Raw genomic sequence first — 19,995 nt, 5'->3', positions numbered from 1 at the left:
AGGAGCCCCCAGTTCCAGAAAAAGCTCAGTACTTTCGCTGAAATTTCCAACGTGTAATGTTGCTGTTATATTTGCAGGAGTTTTCTCTTTTTTCATCATAATTCTGAAAAAATCTAGGGTTTAGCTTTATGTTTAGTTTAGATTTTTTTAACGTAAGGTTGGAGCTTTTAATCTGACAGTGTGGATGTGATGTCACAGATGTCTTTCCGCTGCGGACCGTTTTCTGTGTAACACCAGGTCATGACGGAAAAAAATAAAATCGTGCCGAGTCCCGAAAATTGTGTTTATACCAGCTGCTACTGGTAAATACAGTTGCGTACCCAGTTTTTATTCTGCATGCATTCAGACACAACGCTTGACAGTTTAGTGGTCTGCTGTTTGCCGAAGCATGAACATTAATTAGTAAAGATTTGATCTTCAAAGCAACAAATGAGTGATCGGCTAATCGATACTATTAAGTACTGCAGTTTTATGCCCTACTCAAGCAGTTGCCTTGAATTTATAAATGATTTCGAAATGTTTTATTCATAAAACTGATTCATTTCAGTGAAACATAATTATTTAAAAAATAAATAAATTGCTGTTTTATAATTTCTCGATTGTCGTCTGATGAGGTTCACAAGAACTCACGTCAGGACTCAGGAGTATTACTAACTTCCATTATTAATAAGCCCATTTGTTGCTTAAATTAGTGAATTTTAAGGAAAAAAAATGGAAAAAGAATGGCAGGGTCATTGTGGCTCTAAAATGTTATATACAAGTTGATAAAGTCTTCTATTCATAAACTAACACGTTAAAGACAATTGAAATGTGTTTATGTGGCAAAAAGTACCAGCTGACAGACTGGCTGGTTGATGAAAATCAAGTTTTTATATTCAAGGGTAGTATAATTCTATTGAGTTCAACTAAATCTGCATTAACAGGTTTTGGTGTAATGTATTGTGGTTAGGACGTTTTTAGCACAAGGAGAAGTATTCATTTCCTATCTGTACCAGTTTGTCTTCTTAACATAACCTGCTGCCCTTTGACACAGTAAAAATTCAAAAGTTGGAGTAGGAACAAGTAATGGGCAATGTCTGTAGATGTAAATAAAAAATAAAAAAAAAGTAGCAGTCAACACTGAAGGATGTCTGATAGTCATGGGGAACCCAGCATATAAATATCTTGGAAGGGTTGAGACTGCATCTATTTGTCATTACATGTGCTAAAGAATTCTTGCTAACACAATGAAAACCTGGTCAGATGCCATAATGGTGCGAGGTCTATGTTTTTTTGTTTTTTTTATAAGTGCCCTTTTATTATCAGATCTGAGCAGAAGAGCTGTATCACGCAGTCACAGTCTTATTGTTGCTTATGATGTGTGTGCTTGCTCTGCAGTGAAGAAAATGTTTGGAAGCTCTGTGAGTATGTCAGAACAGAGAGAACTGCTCCACTGGAACAGCTGTATGTGGTGTTCATCTCTAATGACAAGCGAATGGTGAGAACACAGAAAAACCGGGAGCTGTGGGGAAATAATGTTCGAAATGAGGAATTTATAGAAAATTCATAAACATGTTTTGTCTAAATCACAGCATTTGTTAGGTTAATTGGTTACTCTAAATTGCCCATAGGAGTGAGTGTGAGCGTGAGTCGTTTTTTTCGTCTCTGTGTGCAAGCTGTCCAGGTTGTACCCTGCCTGTCGCCCAAAGCCAGCTGGGATAGGCTCCAGCTTCCCCACGACCCTGAATTGGATTAAGCGGTTCAGAAAATGAATGAATGAATGAATGACAGCATTTTCTGTAAAACATCTGCAGCTTCTTCTGGTAATTTCTATAAATCAGTGCACAAATAATAAAACGCTCTATAATTTCAGAGTTTTGCTTCTTTAAAATATCAAGTTCAGAAAACATTTTCACATTATATTTAAGGCCTGCTAGGTTTTATGAACCATCTGCAGATTCTGAAAAAAATCTTGTCATATGAGACTTGTACACACACAGTAGTACTGTATTCTTTAAAAAAAAAAAAAAAAAAAACACATTCTGTTTTTAATAATACAATCTTTGTTTTCCATCAGGTTCCTCTTTGGAAACAGAAGACTGGCCATGGAGACCAGCCAGTCATCTGGGTCTGTACTCTCACTGCATGTCTGTTACCAGTTGTAATGACATCGTCGTGACACCACTGTTTGTGTCCTTGTGTGCTTTAGGACTACCATGTGGTCCTGATCCAGCTGTGTCTTCAGTCAGACTCTCTGGTTTATGATCTGGACTCTGTGCTGCCTTTTCCCTGCAGCATGCAACTGTACACCCAGGCTTTGCGTTCAGATCACTTCCTCAAACCTGAGTTTCACAGGTAAATCTACTGAACCCTAAAGGCAACATGCCAGAGCATCTCAGATTTGATCGCAATAACGCCTTCCTGTGTCTGTGACAGGAAGTTACGTGTGATTCCTGCAGATAGCTTCCTGTTGAATTTTGCATCTGATCGATCTCACATGAGGAATCCTGATGGTACCTGGAAGATGCCCCCACCGTCCTACCCCCCAATACACACAGCAGGTAACCCCTCCAGGTTATTAGGACAAATGATGGTTTACAACATATGAAGATGTGATGATGTCATCATGCAGTATTTTATGTCCACCCTCAGAGTGTCAGATGAACCTGGACAACTTCATCAGTATGAACCCTGCTGTTGGCTGGGGCACAGTCTTTAGTCTGGACCAGTTCCTGCATAGATTTGTTGTAAATTCTACCTCATCTTCATCATTGTCTTCATCATCACCAGCGGCGATGTCTCGGTAGCTGTAATTTTGTTGCTCCAGACGATCACATGTCTTGTTCAGATTTTGGTGCCACTAAAAGATAAATGAACTCTGATTGGAGGAGGACATTGTGACCACACAGTTACTTTAGGACTTTTATCCATTTCACACCAGCAAGTTGAGCTCAGAGATGAGCAAAAATGTGAATATTGTGTGTTCGGCCTGCTGAGCCTCTCCACACACAATCTGATAAACTTGTTCATGCGTCAATTTCTAATTTGATATTAGAATTATTACTTTAATGGGCACCAGAATCCTAAATGTGTTTATTTTGTATGAAGTATGTTGAGCAATAAAGACATTTCATGGCACCTTTGTGAATCTTGATTTAAATGTTAAAAGACTAAATGTGACCAGTTTGCACATCAACTGTCTGAGATTAAGAATAAATAAATTGTTATTTTAATAATTATCATTGGGATCTTCTTTTTGAGAATAATAAGATATTTCTAATTTGTATTATTTAGATTTTTTTTTTTATCTCTAGTCTGGAACTGAAAATAATCCTGCGTTTGTATCCATTTAACCTCAGAAATCAGTTGTCACTGTTTGAGAAACTGCCTAAACATTAAATGGAACCTGAAATAATGTAGTCAACTTCATTGAGAAAATTTATTCATTCAAACTTCTCTCGATCATACTTATATTGCTTTATTTGGCATATTGTGTTTCAATATTATTCTGCACCTTAAAAAACAAACACAAATCTGGTCAATTGCAAACACATTTTTGGCTTGTTGAGGCTAAAGATGGTCAATTATTATATCCATCAAAGAGGTTCTATGGTTTCTAAGTTTGTGTTTTTTCTTGGAGTTTTTTTTTGGCAGACTTACTCAAAATTTAATGTACAATTTTGTGTGAAAATCTGGCAGAGATGTAGCATGGCCCAGTGTAATTTATGTTAGTCAGGATCCATATCTGACTTTGATTTTTTTATTTTAACCCTGATGACTGACTGCTCTTGGTAGTTGCTTCAATTTCTGGTAATTTTTTGGATCAGTGCAGAAACAAAAAAAGAAGACTGGAGGTTTTGCTTCTTAATATCTTTCAAATGTGAAAGTACTGGGAGCAGCAAATGTCTGGTGAAAGACACAGACTGGGAGATGGGAGGCACATATAAATGACATGAGGAGCCTTTAAAAAAATAAAAACATTTAGATTTTAGAAATTAAACAACTTCATTAGAACTAAAGTGATCATTTCATGTAAAAATTTGAAAATTCAAAAAGCCAATAGTGAGTTGTGTTTTTTTAATTAGTGATTGTTTAACATATTGCTATCTTGCAAAAACTTCAATACTGGTAATTTAAAACAATAACTTTTAGCCCAATCTGACATTTTATGTTCGTTCAGCATGCTAGGAGAACTACCTGGGTATAGCTTCCCCACCTGACGTTATGTGACTTTTAAATCCTTCTCATAACATGTAAACACTCTGGAAAGAGAAATTTCACACCTACAAGTTGTTTACTCATACTGCTTTATGATTTTGAATGTGGTTGTAATGACGTATAAATTAAATTCCAGATAAGATGTGTTGGCATGGCAACACTGAAAGGTTGATCACCTGCAACCAAACTAATCATAGCTCTGTCTTCTCAAAATATGTTTTAAGGTCATGCACTCAAATTAGACTTCATTTTATTTTGCTGCATATTTATTTTCATTCTATTGTTGAATAGAAACTTTCCACCCTCTGCCATGTTTTATGCAGCAGACAACAGAAGGAGTACATGTTTCCTGAATACTTTCTGTGCTCTTTTCACACTTGAATGTTTACAGTTTACACAAGTTAATGTCAGTTTATGTTATTTAGTTTATTTGTAAGTTATTAATTATTTATATTTGAGGTTGCAACTAGGCGGAAAAGTCAGATTTTAGGGCGCCATCCCCTTTGATCTCACCTTTAAAAAGTATGCCTTGTAGAACCTGTAACACCACATAACAGCCTTTGTTTTACTTTCAGTCTGACTGGCCTATAAGGGGAAGATCGAGTGTATTTATTAGTTATATCATCATCATCATATGCCAGTAAAAACGAGAGAGAGGCAGACAAGCTTCACACTGTCCCAGCCTGCTAAAGTAAGTGTTTTGTAAGATTTATTATCTTATTTTATCTGATAACATAAGGAATTAAACTGTGAACTGAGCTGAACTGAGTTTAAAACCAGTAAATGGTAAAAGTGCTATCAGAGCTGTCAAGTTTAACTTCTGCTATTTTTATCATCATAACCTGTAAAAGTTTGAAGTGGTAATCCTAAACAAAATTGAGGTCAATATTACTGATTAAAAATGTTAATAATCTGGTGTGTAATAATATCTTGAAATGTATAAAATTAATTCTCTTTTTCTGAAGTAAAAACTGAAGTAAAAATGTTCTTTCCTCACGTCTAAAACCATGTGGGGTTGAGGTTATACATGGCGGCATCAAAAATGAACGACCGTAGAAGAGTTAAGAAACATCATAATGATATCATAAATTGATCAGTAGATTCAATAAGAACAGCTATCATTTTAATATTTTTTAGTAAATGCACAGCATATTGTATTTTCATCACTTGTGTTTGAATATTTAATCAAAATGATGTCAAACAAATTGAATGTGAGTTCATAAAGCAACACAGGTTCTTCTGTATCTCACAGTTTATCTCATTAGTGTTTAGTTCTCAGCAGGATCTTCTCTCTCTTCTAGACCTTATGAAATTCTTTGCAGAGCAAACATGAGCGGCAACAGAAACACTGAAGAGAATGTAGGAAGAGGCGCAGCAGGAGGAGGAAAAGGGTGGATGTCCTATCGCTGTCTGGCAGCAACAGGAGCAGGTGTCGCTGCTTTCTGTAAGTTTCAGCAGTTCCTTCATCGATGTCAGGGCTCTGGATCAAGGTCCTGTTCAATATTCAGTCTGTTTTTTCAGCTTTACTACAAAAAACTAATAAAAACATTAAATAAGCAATAAAAACAGATGTGAGATTTAGATAGAAACTTATTTAATACAGAAAAGAAAGTGTTACCTTAATAGATGTTTTGTTCAGGAATGGATTTATCAGGTTTACTCAAAGATTTACCAAAGCCTGAGTGGGCTTGGTGCACTATAGTCTAATACAAGGTCTATTTCTATACCATTCAAGCCTGACTGGTCTTTGCAGTTCTCATATTAGTGCAGGGAGAAAAACTGGGTGGAGGTTCTCCTTTCTAATATCTTTCATACATAAAAGTATGTTTCATAGAACCTGTTCAACAGAACCACATCTGCCATGTCTTCAGTCTCACTGATCCAAAATAACTGTGTGCTGATTTACATCATTGTATTGTAGAAACAACAGACATGCTGACTGAAAATATGACTGGGTAAAAGAAATAAAATATTTATCTAATTGATGAACTGGCAAATTGTGAAATTATAGCAAGCAAAAATTTTAGATATGGCGAGAAAGCGCAAAACTTAGTCCTTTAAATAAATCAATGAAATTACATCGACAGGACCACTGACTGCAGAATGGACCCGCCCTCAGATGTTAAAAAACAGTTCAGGCCTACAGCTGTTCTATGTCTTCACGTTTTTTCATTTTGTTTCTGTTGTAGTCTGCCAGACCTATTGGGCCAAGAAGAAGTTTGACGACATGGAACTGAAGATTAGGGGTAACCAGATCAGTGTAAACATCCTAAATGGCACACTTCTTACTTTAGTAAAAAAAAGAAAAACATTGAAAGTCCTTCAGTAGACAAGCCAATCAAATCTAAAATCTTGACTCACAATCATTTAATGGCACTCCTCTCTTGTCAGTGTTGCAGTTTGTTTGCTTACAGCTTCCATATTTTCTCATTTGTCTGTAGATAGAGAAACTGCAGAATAAATACTTCCCACTCGAATCTAAACTGCAGCAGCTGGGACAGAAGATCATGAAGCAAATGCCTCCTATAAATTCTGTAATACCAGGTATAAAAAAAATGTTCAGGGGAGATCATCTGCTAACTGGAGATAAGAGAAAGAATGGAAAGATTGTGTCAGACCAGCAGGAAAACTGAAGGAAGGCAGAAAAAAATCCAAAGGTGTAAAAAGTTTAGGTAAAGTCCAGACTGTTTCAGCCTCTCTTCTCAGTGTTGCATTTTTATTTGCTTACAGCTTCCATATTTTCTCATTTGTCTGTAGATTCTCAGCAAGCCACACACGAAGGGTGGGCAACTTTGATCCTTGAAGGCCACAGTCCTGCAAGTGTTTTGCATTTTCCCTGTGTGTGTGTGTGTGTGTGTGTGTGTGTGTAACCTTCGGTCATAAAATGGTTTCGTCATTGTTTACTGTTCCTGGTTGTAAGGACCCAAACAAACAAACAAAAAATTCTTCTACTGTGAAAGCCGTTTCTGCACTCCTCAATGATATTCTCTAAATTCTCCTGTGAAAGAGGATGTTTCTGGGTTTCTATTGAAATGAACTGTGTTGTTTCCTTGTGTTTACGTGCATCTTTGTTCCCATTACCCCATCATCATCTTTAGGTGTCCTTAGTTTAAAGCTTTTGTTCTTTTTGTTCATCCTCTGTAGAAGAGCTGAGACCCCAAATGTCAAATCCATATTTTCCCTTTTCACCTCCATTCTCTGTCAAAATAAAGACTGATTAAAAGTATTTTTGTGTTTTATGCAGCGTACATCCATAACAATGACTATTGCAGACACATAGGTTGTTTTAAATCTTGTAATTATCCAAAGTGATGTGACCTCCGGCCTGTTTTCCCGACATGTTTTTTCAGCAGATGGGCCCCTTTGTGTGTGTGTGTGTGTGTGTGTGTGTGTGTGTGTGTGTGTGTGTGTGTGTGTGTGTGCGTGCGTGTGTGTGTGTGTGTGTGGGGGGGGGGGGGGGGGGGGGGGGGGGGGGTTTCCAAATTCAAAAGAACAATAAAATAGATGACAGAAGCTCCAGCTGCTGGTCAGAAAGTGAAAATCCTCCACAAGCAGACAACAGATGTTCAGTTGTTGTGGAAATATAGCGTGTTGTGTGCAAAGACATGTTCTTTAATGATCTCGTGCATGAACTCGCAGTTTCATATGAATTGGGGGATAATAATAATAAGTAATAAGAACGTTAAGTACGCTTCCCAAAGAAAGAAAGACAGTTCTACCATTCAACAAATAAGTCTGACCACCTCAAACCCTTTGCTTACTGCTCTGAAATAGTAAACTAACAAAAGCTGTTGCAGATTTTTGTTGTTCAGTTTTTAAACAGACAGCTTAACCCTTTATGGGCAAGTATATATATATATATATATATATACTTGCCCATAAAGGGTTAAGCTGTCTGTTTAAAAACTGAACTGAACTATGTACCAAGACCTCCATATATATATATATATATATATATATATATATATATATATATATATATATATATATATATATATATATATATATATATATATATATATATATATATATATATATATATGGAGGTCTTGGTACATACCAAAAGGACAATTTTAGGTTAAAATGGCAATTTCAAGGTATTTCATTGAGTGCCCTATAACGGGTTCGTAAAAGTAAAAAAAAACAAAAAACAAAAAAACAACAATGTATTCAAGAACAAAGAAACTAATAAATTTTAATTTATTAGTGTGTGTGTGTTGGGGGGGGGTGGGCGTTTGGGGCGGAGCTTAATGCGCTCGCTCTCCTCCTCTCTTTCTTGTTCTGTTGTTGTTCAGCTCGCAATACAGGAGCTAACAGGAGCCACAAAGATGCGGTGAAATCAACCCGCAGAGCTGGGGTCGCTCTGCTAACCATTGCTTTAAATCTCTTAGTTATCTTGCCCTGACTTAGTTAGATTGTCCACTCTCGGTCTCCACGTCTTTGCTGCTGTCGTAGAGGACGGATTGACTGGACGGCCGTGTAGCTCTGTTAGCATGTTGCAGCTAATCGGCCAGTGTTGGTCCCGTTAGGCTCATTAACTGAAACCCGGCTGTAATTTTATGGTGATCGATTTGTGTCAGAGTAACGGGCTGACATTATTTATCAGTATTAGGTAGCATAATTTAATCACAGTATGTGTCGTGTCAAGACAGCGTGGTTAGCTCTTGTGGTGAAGCTTTTCACGAGCAGGTCTATTTTTTGCTAACAGCTCACCAGGCTAAGCTAGCTGTTAGCCGGAGCAAACGGGACTCGGATGTCTTTGTTTCCATCAGCAAAGCGTTTATGATGTGAGAGGTTAGCTGCAGCTGTTAGCACAGTGAGCGGGGAGGTTAGTGAAGTTTATCTGATCACTCTTTGTATGTGTCAGATGCTGAGTTGACAGATAAACCAGGATCTTGGATCAATTTGTTTTGCGTTCAGCTGACATGCAGCGCACAGTCCAGTGACCTTGGAGTCATAATCTACAACAGATTCATCACAATAAGTTGAACAGCTGGTGGACACTATTATGGCCCTCCGGTCAGGCTGCAGACAGAGGATCGTCTACTTACTCATCCTCTCAGGTGAGTCCTCAGACTCCGGATCAGCTGGTAGGAATCTGGTGCACATGTGTCTGGTGGTTGTCTAGATTTATCTTCTATTTTTTTGTCTTTTTTTCCTCCACTTTTTGTTTGTGTTGTTCTGTTACGTGTTTTGTGTCAGAGTTTCTTGGTAATCTTTCAAGTCTTAATTTTTTGCATATAATGTAAAATTTGATCATTTGAGGTGATGTTCAGACCAGGGAGAAATAATCAGTGACATTATTTTCCATTTATTATAAGCAGTTTACTGCAATAAAGTTACAAGAGTTATCACGTAAAATTGTGTTTTAAGTCATTTTATTTATTAGACTACTGCATGTATTAAAAATGCATTAATAAATACCATCGCTACCTCGAAGGCTGCCATTTTATCCTGATTATAACTAATCTGGTGGAAAGATATAATCTTGCTCAGAAATATGAGCATTAACAGAAGTTGTGTGACAGTGAAAGTTGCTCTTGGCATAATCCCATCTCATTGAAGTCAGAGCTTCAGCTCTGATGTCTTTAAATAGAGATAATCGCAGATCAGCCTCCCATTTAGTTTTAGCTTCACACCTGAAATTTCCAGGTTTTAACAACTGTTGGGAAACTAAAATGATTTTTATCCCATTATCTTATAAACAATAATAAATTTGTCCTCTTAAACATTTTAAAAGGCAGACTGCAAACATGTTATCATTATTTGTCACTGTTTATGTTGTTTTACATTGTTTTTTGTGTGTGTGTTTTGTGGGAACATGATTAAAAGTGTGATTATGGGCTAGTTTTAGTACAGAATGTAGTTTTTTTTACATAGTTTACGGAGAGCATTTGGTTGTTAAAGTTACATTTCAGTGTTTTTAACAGTCACAGGCAAATATTAAGTAAAAAATAAAGTAAGGTAACATTAATACTTACTACTGCCTACTTACTACTGCCTTTCTATCTTTGAAAATAGGCTACAAAGAAGTTTAATTCATTCAAACATCATCCTTCAATCTTTTTTTACATAGTATGTATGATCTTTCTGGCTAATAATAGCCTTGCTCCTATCACTCCTGTCACGTATATTCAGCTTACAGTTGAAAAGCCTATCAAAATGGTCCTTTAATGAGTAAAATGACATGGAAACATCTAAGCAGCAGTCTTGATCAGACCTGGAAAAAATTTCCAGGTCTGAAAGCTTAGGAAAACTACTTCCTTTCTCACTCTTCTTTAGTATAAGACACCCCAAGCTATCATTTTCTAAATGAACATAGATAACACCTTCTCATAATACCTTATACCATCAGCATTCAAAGTGATTAATATATTATCAGAATATTATTGACCATAACGTGGAAGTATATCTGCAAAGAGAAATGGAAATGCTGTCTTTGTTAGTCAGATGATATGCTTTAGTTTCAGGTAATATTTTCCAGAGAGCTGTATGTGTTTGTAAAGTCTGTATGGTAGACTGTCATGGTAGCTTTAAAGACCTTTCAAGGTTAATACTAGATTTAAAATATTTGAATTAAACTGGGTTAAAATTTTACCACAATGCAAATGGGATGAAAGCTGCACCAGTAGGCAGACAGTCCTGGAAAATGACCATTATATGAACTGAGAAATTCTGCTTATTCCGGGGTAAAAATAAATCGGATGATTGTAAACTCTTGCCTTTTTTTGTGACAATATTTTCTGCCTTGTGGATGATTAATGTCCTGTTTATTTCCCAGGATGCATGGTTGCCTCTCAGAGGAATGACAACGTCTATGTGTCTGGGTTTTCGAACGGTGAGGTCACAGTCAAACTGATGATAGCATAACTGTCAGCATAAATATCTGAAGCAGAGCTCTTACAGCCTTTCTCTCCCTACATTCAGCCTGCGGCGACGTGGCCGAGCTCCTCCGGGCATCCAGCGGCGTCATCACCAGCCCAGGGTGGCCCTTTCAATATCCAGCCAAACTGAACTGCAGCTGGAACATTAGAGCTCGACCCGGAGACTCCATCACTATCAGGTAAATGAAATGCTGTTTCCATGGTAATTATAAAAAGATCAGATGTTCTCAGGAGGCACATTGGGTAGTAATGTCTTCACACCAGCTGCAGTCTTAACATCACCTGACTGTAGGTAAAAACACTGGTCTTCCAACAGCTTCCAGCTCACGGATCTCAGTTTTAAGTTTGTTTGTGGCCATCTAAACAAGTGTCGTCTCAGCTGCAGTGCGCAGTTTGTATTTACTAGAACTAGAAAAGCGGCTGCAACTTCCAGTAACTAGTTTAAGCTGATCGTCTTGTTGCTCTCTTTTGTGCAATAGTGGCTGCAAGAAACATGTTTGACTTGTGTAAATCATGATTTGCACTGGCACTTAGCTCTTTGGACTTGAAAATTGGGCTCTGTAAATGTCAGCCTAGTGAGTGCTATCAAACAAAACATTTTCTAGTTAGTCCAGAGAAGCTCCCACCTGCAGTTCATGATTCCTGAGAGAAAGCTGAGAAAATCTGGCAAGTTATAACACGCTGTGGAACTTAAAGTGTCCTTGAGTTTTTCCTCTGAGTGGGTGTAAAGGTGTTTTGGTCTTGTCTTTCCTTTTAGAAAAACAAAAAAATGTGCAACAAAAGGGAAATGTTGTAAAATCACACTTTCACACTGAAACCACATGAATTGTAATGAAAATGCCCAAAAGCCAATCATAAATGTAAAGCCAGCTTTTCCTCCTGCAGCTTTCAGGACTTCGACCTCCAGGGTTCACATCGCTGCACCTCAGATTGGATGTCCATCAGCAGCTACAGGAGCTTAGATGGCCTGCGGGTTTGTGGTTCCTCCCTGCCCCCCCCTTACATCTCATCCCAGGACCATGTCTGGATTCACTTCCATTCCGATGACAGTCTGACAGGGAAAGGCTTCAGACTGTCCTACATCACAGGTGAGGTGGCATTTTCAGCTTATAAAGCTGTGCTGTGTTAGCCAATTGACAGATTTCCCATGGCAGCACTAATTTGAACTGACAACCTCTCTGTCCTGACCACCAGCAGGACTGGCAACTCTTCTGCTTGTTACATAATCGGAGTTTACAAAGCAGGCAGGAGTGATGTAATCCTAGATTAGAGGCTGATGTAAATCCTCTGAACGGGGACTTAAGTCCAAAGAACCATGAATAACAAAAAAAAAAAAAAAAAAAGCAAAAATCAGTAAATTTTGTAGCAAATTGTTATCAGGTGGCTGGCGGTAAATAATCAAGAATAAAAAAATCTTGTTGTAGGGAAGCCAGAGGCATCCAGCTGTGATGTGGACCAATTCCACTGCTCCAATGGGAAGTGCATCCCGGACTGGTGGCGCTGTAACTCCATGGATGAGTGTGGTGACAATTCAGACGAAGAGCTGTGTGTGGGTTCGCCATTCTCCTTTCAACCCTGCAGTCTGAACCAGTTCCCGTGCTTGTCCCGTTACACTCGAATTTACACCTGCCTGCCGCACAGTCTGCGCTGCGATGGCAGCATCGACTGCCAGGTAAACACTCCACTCAGTCGCTGAGCAGCCATCAAGCAAAAGCTTTAAGCCATTAAAACCCATGAATTAACTCCTGTGAACTCTGTTCCTTGTTAGTTTAAATGATTAGTTGATATTTCACAGCTGCCCTCATTGGGGTCATGGTTCCTAATTATCCAAAATCTTCACACTCCTTATTCTTATTACTGCTCCTTACAGTTCTGTTGATAACTAGAACAAGTTTGGGATAAGTTAACCGGAGTAGACTACGTCTGATTTATTAACAATAATGTGGACCCTTAATCCAAACTCCCAGATTACAGTGTACCCAAGTGAACATAGTTTTTCCCCTTCCTAACCACACATGCAAAAGAGACATAGTCCGATTAAAGTTCATCTCACTGAAATGGACTAGTCTCCCTCAGTTGTACAACTTTGTCTCCTCTGTGGAGAGTCACTGGTGTTCAGAGATTTCTCCGTGTATTTCCTCTTCACTTTGGTCAGAAGGTCTCCAGCTGGGCTCAGTCTGGATGAAATCCTGCTGGCAGAAACCTCAAAATGAATCCGTTTCTGATGCAGTCTTTCTTTTTTTTTTAATTCTAGGACCTTGGTGATGAAATTGACTGTGATGTTCCCACTTGTGGAGAATGGTTGAGGAACTTCTACGGTTCGTTCAGCTCTCCAAACTATCCAGATTTCTACCCTCCGGGAAGTAACTGCACCTGGCTGATTGACACTGGAGACCACCGGAAGGTAACATCCTTTACAACAGTGGTCAAGTTAACAGAGATGTAAAGAATTTCTCATTTGAGCTGCTATTTGACTTTCAAGCTAACATTGTGATGTCTCTTTTTGTCCACTCTCTTCATCCTCCTCCTGCAGGTCATCCTCAGGTTTACTGATTTCAAACTGGATGGGACAGGCTATGGAGACTACGTGAAGGTCTACGACGGTCTGGAGGAGAACCCTCGCCGGCTCCTCAGGGTACTGACGGCCTTTGACTCCAGAGCACCAGTTGCTGTAGTTTCATCGTCGGGTCAGCTCAGAGTTCACTTCTACGCTGACAAAATAAACACCGCCAGAGGCTTCAACGTCACCTATCAGGTGTGTTGGTGTGATCTGACAGGTTGTATTACTGTCATTTTTAAAAGGGACAGCTTCTAACGACTTTGTCTGTATACTTTTTGGAAGGACGTGTTCTGTGTGACCCATTTCTGTGAATGTGTCTTTGTTCCTAAGGTGGATGGGTTTTGCCTGCCCTGGGAGGTTCCCTGTGGAGGGAACTGGGGTTGTTACACTGAGCAGCAGCGTTGCGATGGGTACTGGCACTGTCCCAACGGTCGGGATGAGGTCAACTGTTCTACATGTCAGGAAGACGAGTTTCCCTGTTCCAGAAATGGGGCCTGTTACCCTCGATCAGAACGCTGTAATTACCAGAACCGCTGCCCCAATGGTTCTGACGAAAAGAACTGCTTCTTCTGCCAGCCCGGAAACTTTCACTGCAAGGTATAAAAAGCCTGACTGTGTGTAAACATGCATCCCGCTGCGAGGATAGCAGCTATTTAGTTTGCTCTTTTTTTTTCTTTTTTTTAAAATTTATTTTATATTGTAGACATTAACAAAAACACTTATAAAACAAACACCATAAACAAAAATAAAATAAATATACATACACAGGTTCAGGACCGATAATAGCATTATGTACTTGTGCAGTAGACAACTCTAAATATGCTACATCTATAAAAGATAACACCCATTGGCGGTAAGACAGAGAATGTGGAGGTTTCCACCTCACAGCAATCATCCTTTTGGCAGCGGTTAAACCAGTTTAAAGAGTAAAAGTTTGCTCTTTTTTTTATGATTCACATGTTTGAAGCGGTTCAGCTTTCCTCAGTAACGAAGCTGAATGATACCAACATGTGAACGCAGCAGCAGAGTAGTTGATCTTTTCCATGTTGGAGCAGTGACACACCAAATGAAAAGTAAAAGATTAAGATGAGGCTGAATGATATTAAGATGAGACTTTCTTTGTACCACACTGGGGAAATTCAAAGTAATAATAATGGTATTACCTCAAGCTGCAGCTTTTAGTCAGAACAAAAAGGAGTAAAAAACTAATTGTAATATCCATCACCTCTACAGAACAATCGATGTGTGTTTGAGTCGTGGGTTTGTGATGCCCAGGATGACTGTGGTGATGGCAGCGATGAGGAAAGTTGTCCCGTCATTGTTCCCACCAGAGTCATTACAGCCGCCGTCATCGGCAGCCTAATCTGTGGCCTCCTATTGGTCATTGCCCTTGGCTGCACCTGCAAACTCTATTCACTGCGCATGTTTGAACGCAGGTGAGAAAATCAGGGTCTTTCACCTTTTACATTTTACATTGAATGGCTTCATTATTATAATTGTCAGTGTGATCTTAGAGATTTAAACACGAGTAATTGTTGCAGGTCCTTTGAGACTCAGCTGTCCAGAGTGGAAGCAGAGCTTCTAAGAAGGGAGGCCCCACCCTCTTATGGCCAGCTGATTGCACAGGGACTGATCCCACCAGTGGAAGATTTTCCTGTGTGCTCTGGGAACCAGGTACAGTCGCCTCATAACTGACTCACAGGAAACCACCTTTATATAAAGATGCTTGCTTAAGTATTTCAAAAGTACATTGTTTTTCATTCTCTACCTCTAAATGTTTCATTAAAAAGGTTATCGTTATTTTTCTACGAAGCACACTTCATTGATAACTGCAGAAAAACTCTCCTTTGATGAGGCAGAGGTTCGTTCTGACGGTTTTGTCTTTTTCTGTTTCCAGGCGTCAGTCCTAGAAAACCTCCGTCTGGCTGTCCGATCTCAGCTTGGCTTCACCTCGCTCAGACTCCCTTCAACTGGTCGTCATAGCAACTTGTGGCGCAGACTTTTCACCTTCTCACGATCCCGCAGGTCAGGTTCTTTGGCTCTGGTGTCTGCTGACCTGGAGGACAGTGGTGGCACTGGGAGCACTGGGAGTTCTGGCTCAGACCTCCTTTCTCCAGACTCAGATGACACAGATACAGAGAGTGAGCGAGGGAGGGAGCGAGGCGTGGGCGCAGTAGGTGGGCCAGTTGCCCCCCTCCCCCATAAAACCCCTCCACCTTCTGCCGTGGAGGCTGTTGTGTCCGTAGCCACGTCTGCAACCTCTGTGACCCCGATGCCGAGCCGAGATCGCGGGCTGGACCGGCCTAGAGAAGTTCCACCTCCCTCTAGCCCCGTTACTGTGGTGACTTCCAGTCTAGAACCTGAATGTCACGACTCTACAGAGCACCAGCCGCCTTCTGTATCCGTACTGCAGCGTTTGGCCCAAAACCTGCAGCGCCTCGCCAGGAATCTAACCAGGACCAACCAGAACCAGCAGAATCAAACCTGGAGCAGTCACAGCCCACTTCGCCAGCTGGAGACAGGAAGAGCTGACGCCGAGACAGCTGAGCAGCAGGGGAGCAGGGAGGAAGAGGAAGATGTGGAGCTCCTCATCCCTGTCTCCGACTCTGACTCATCGTCGTCCTCTTCATTGGTTAGTGATGTACGACAGCCTCTGCTGGAGCCGCACCCTTCCTGCGCCACAGGGCACACCCATCATCATCATCAACGAGGACACGGTGGTCGAGGGGGGCGGGACGGCACTTGTGAACACTGTGGGATGGTCCACACAGCTCAGATCCCTGATGCTTGTCTCGAAGCCACAGGCAAGACGGAGAGCAGCGACGATGAACTGCTGTTGCTGTGTTAACAAGCTAACCCACCAGCTAACATGCTAACTGACAGGCTAACGTGTTCACTTTTACACTGACATTCAGAACACTTTATTATAGGGGAACATAGGAAATCTGACCAGCCAACAGGACTACCGTTCATGCTGACTAACTAACCAGCAGGCTAATACATCTCACACTTCAACCAGTGTTGACTGACCTGCTGAATTAAAGACTATAATATTTTACACTCCACTTACAGCAGGCAAAAAGGCTAAACCTTTGCTTAACATGCCAAAAGATGAGTCTTTTACGTTGTTTGATATTTTCCAAACAGTCTGCTTACAGCTTGCTGTTAGCAAGACAAGCTAACGACCACAAATAAGAGCCTCACTTTCCACCTCCACTAGCTAGCCAACATGCTGCCACCTTACACTGGACACCACTGAGATAAAGTCTAACATGTGTTAGCATTTGTTAGCATGCTAGCTGGATTAAAGGTTATTTCTTATTGATGTCGGAGATAAACGAACCAACCAGTGATTTACAAGAGTGATATTAATGTTGGTACGACCATAAAGACTGTTTGTTGTTCCCCTGGTCCGTCCGTTGCCCACCCGCCAACTTCCTACGCTCATCCCCTTAATAGGCAGATGTCCTGCTTATTGGTACGACCGTAAACGGAGTCCAAATGGAACAGACTGATGGTTCCCTGTAAATGAAACAGTGAATTTTAATACAAAGCCTTCTGACCATGAAATATGTATGGACTCCTGGTCAGGTTTGTCAGTTTAAAAGGTCTCTCCATTTCCAAGACTGCTGGTTGAGTCTGTTTTAAAGGGAATGAGAAGGGTCATGTAACCAGGGGAGAATGTTAAAGGTAGCTTTCAGTGAGCTCATTTTTGGTAGCCAGTAAAGCAGGGGTGGGAAACTCTGGTTCTCTAGAGCTGCAGTCCTGCAAGTGTTACAGTAGTTTCCCTGCTGCAACACACCTGACTCAAATCTGTGGGTAATTTGCAGAATTGGGCAGTTTACTGTCAAGATCTGCACAAGTCTGCTGATTAATCTGATGTGTCAGGTGTGTTGCAGCAGGGAAACTCCTAACACTTGCAGGACTATGACCTTTGAGGACCGTAGTTCCCTACCACTGCAATGAAGCCTTGTTCCATGACAGGTTTAGGTTCAAGTGGTGTACCTATCGGACAGCAGCTGTCCAATGTGGTCATAAGACAAATTACACCAGGATTTCTTGTTACATCACACAGACCATCGTGGATAAAGATTAGCTGAGACAGAAATTTGTCTTAACATGTATTAGATTTCTTTTAAACATCTTATCAGAAGGGAAGTTTATCAATATATTAGAGGAATATTTACTTTGTCACATCTCTGTATTAAACATAGTTACATTTTTTCCCCTTACTAATACAAAGCACAACACTGTCAAGAGTTTTATTTAAAATTAAATTTTCAAAAAAATATTTTAAAACCAAAAAGAGCAGTATTTTAAGAAATGACGATGTGCCACATCTCCTGGTCACATGACCCTGATCATGCTGTTGTAGCAGTTTCTGCTCATGTTGCTTGTTCTGGCTGAGATTCCTGTCCGGTTCCCTTCATGTTCAGCGTCACTGCCTGTTCAGTTCAGACCATTTTTAAAGAACGTCTAGGTCCAGATTACCACTTTTTAGACACAAGTGTCTGTTTAATCGAGAATGACGACTAAATATGCAGAAAAGCATTTAGTTTCTATATTTAAAAGGTTCAGGAAGGGTAAGAACCGGATCCAAAGCCAGACTCGCAGCATCAGATACAGCTAGAATATAAACATTGTAATTCCTATATTGTGACATTTCCTCTCCCTTCCCAGACTGAAGCCATTAAAATGTCTGCGTTTCTGATCTTTGTTACTGTTTTTGGTACTCAGCTGACCTTGTGTGAGTGTGACTGTGTATATTTATTATTATTAATATGACTATGGTTATTATTATTGTGTTAATTTGCTGTTGTGTAGCTGTTTTTCTGACCTGCATGATTCAACTTGTTTGGTGTTTTTCTTTAAGTCTGTAAAAAAAAAAAAAAAACTGGTAAACTGCACTAAAGATTAAAGGTTCACATTAAGTGGGTGGACTTCACTCCGGAAACTTGATTGTTTTTTGTTGCCACATTTTCAGTGTGAAACAAACACTATGGTCCTTATATTTTATACGGAATGCATGCTCACTGCATTCCCGGGTTTAGCACTCTACTGCCCTCTGCTGGTGAGGGGTCTCACCTTGTCTGAGTGCGAGGTTCAGGAGCACATTGAGGTGAGGTGACAAGGCTTTCTTGAAATGAATAAAAATGTTTGTCACTATTTAACGACAAGCTTTCAAACTAGATTAACATCCCTAGAATATGTGGATGGAGGTCGCATCTTTCTGGCATGTTTATATGCCACTAGAGTCAAATGGGCCTAGGAGCACAGCTCCAAAGTTTCCTTTTTATTAGTGAATAGTAATAAAACCAAATCCCAATTAAATCTGCTATAATAAACACACTGAAATATTTCTTTATACAGATGGCTAAAAAAAAATCTAAGAAACTTTTATTTGAGCAACTCGGTTTGTGGCATTTTCAAACATGGGACAGCACGAAAAATCCTGATTTGATAATAGCAGGATTAACTAACATCATTACCGTTCAAATTATTTGAAGAATATGTTTGTGAAGTGAATTTGGCTAGTACTTGTAAGTACAATTTTCTCACAAAAGTATTTTAGGAACAACATGATACTTTCTCGCAGTGACTATTTTAACTAACTTGTCATAAGGCAGCAACTCAAAAAGTTCCAATTGGGCATCAAAACAGGGAATAAAACAAAGTTTAAAAAACTTTGAACATGGTATAGTTGTTGGGGCCAGATGGGCTGGTCTGAGTGTCCCACAATCCACTCATACTGTATTTTTCTTGCACAACCATCCCAAGGTTTGTGTAGAAAATGATCCTGTGAGCAACAGTTATATGGGCAAAAATGTCTTGTTGATGTTAGTGGTCAGAGGAGATCCAGCAGACTGGAGATAATAGAAAGGTAGCAGTAACTCAGGTAATCTCTGGTTACAGCAAAGGTTTGCAGCATACCATCTCTGACTGCACAATACAACACATATCGACAACAGCAGAGGACCACACAAGGTGTCACTCCCGTCAGCTAAAAACAGGAAACCCAGGCTACATTTCATGTCGGTTCACTTAAAATAGACAATAGCAGATTGTAGTTTAGGCATCTAGTGGTGGTGTAATGGTGTGGAGGATACATTTGCACACCTTGTACCCCTTAGTACCAACTGACCTAGTATTTGTATACCACTGCCTACCTGAATATTTTTATGACCACAGCAGGATAATGCACCGTGCACAAACATCAAATCATCTCATCCTGGTTCCTTGAACATAATGAGTTCACTGTACTCTAATCACCTTCACAGTCAACAGGTCTCAGCGGACAAATCTGTGTTTCAGTCATGTCAGCCCTGCCATGCCTGTATAGTGAACCAATGACAG

General features: G+C 39.8%; 2 protein-coding genes across 2 annotated transcripts; both read left to right on the top strand.

Moving 5' to 3' along the window:
* The first annotated feature begins 238 nt into the window (after positions 1-238).
* On the top strand, positions 239-3,056 carry ntaq1 (N-terminal glutamine amidase 1). The gene is made up of 6 exons (XM_079258416.1): positions 239-302; positions 1,378-1,477; positions 2,057-2,107; positions 2,189-2,334; positions 2,416-2,540; positions 2,632-3,056. Exons 1-6 carry the CDS (start codon positions 241-243, stop codon positions 2,784-2,786), a joined length of 639 nt encoding a protein of 212 aa, XP_079114542.1. The 5' UTR covers positions 239-240; the 3' UTR covers positions 2,787-3,056.
* A 5,453-nt stretch (positions 3,057-8,509) lies between these two features.
* On the top strand, positions 8,510-18,476 carry lrp12 (low density lipoprotein receptor-related protein 12). The gene is made up of 11 exons (XM_079259219.1): positions 8,510-9,260; positions 10,979-11,035; positions 11,125-11,260; positions 11,967-12,169; positions 12,506-12,753; positions 13,336-13,485; positions 13,615-13,836; positions 13,972-14,238; positions 14,875-15,077; positions 15,183-15,315; positions 15,539-18,476. The coding sequence occupies exons 1-11, from the start codon at positions 9,206-9,208 to the stop codon at positions 16,487-16,489; spliced, it is 2,625 nt and encodes an 874-aa protein (XP_079115345.1). The 5' UTR covers positions 8,510-9,205; the 3' UTR covers positions 16,490-18,476.
* The last annotated feature ends 1,519 nt before the right edge of the window (positions 18,477-19,995 follow it).

This window comes from Telmatherina bonti (assembly GCF_933228915.1).
Source record: "Telmatherina bonti genome assembly, chromosome: 19".
NCBI classification, from domain to species: domain Eukaryota; kingdom Metazoa; phylum Chordata; class Actinopteri; order Atheriniformes; family Telmatherinidae; genus Telmatherina; species Telmatherina bonti.
The sequence above is the reverse complement of the archived record's forward strand: the minus strand, read 5'-3'. Positions and strand labels throughout refer to the sequence as shown.

Bases quoted from the DNA above. Each gene is read 5' to 3' on its own strand.
- ntaq1 (XM_079258416.1), top strand. From the start codon at position 241: ATGACGGAAAAAAATAAAATCGTGCCGAGTCCCGAAAATTGTGTTTAT. The intron at 2,108-2,188 runs GTCTGTACTCTC...TGTGTGCTTTAG, and splicing joins GAGACCAGCCAGTCATCTGG to GACTACCATGTGGTCCTGAT. The intron at 2,541-2,631 runs GTAACCCCTCCA...GTCCACCCTCAG, and splicing joins CCCCCCAATACACACAGCAG to AGTGTCAGATGAACCTGGAC.
- lrp12 (XM_079259219.1), top strand. From the start codon at position 9,206: ATGGCCCTCCGGTCAGGCTGCAGACAGAGGATCGTCTACTTACTCATC. The intron at 11,036-11,124 runs GTGAGGTCACAG...CCCTACATTCAG, and splicing joins TGTGTCTGGGTTTTCGAACG to CCTGCGGCGACGTGGCCGAG. The intron at 12,170-12,505 runs GTGAGGTGGCAT...ATCTTGTTGTAG, and splicing joins CAGACTGTCCTACATCACAG to GGAAGCCAGAGGCATCCAGC.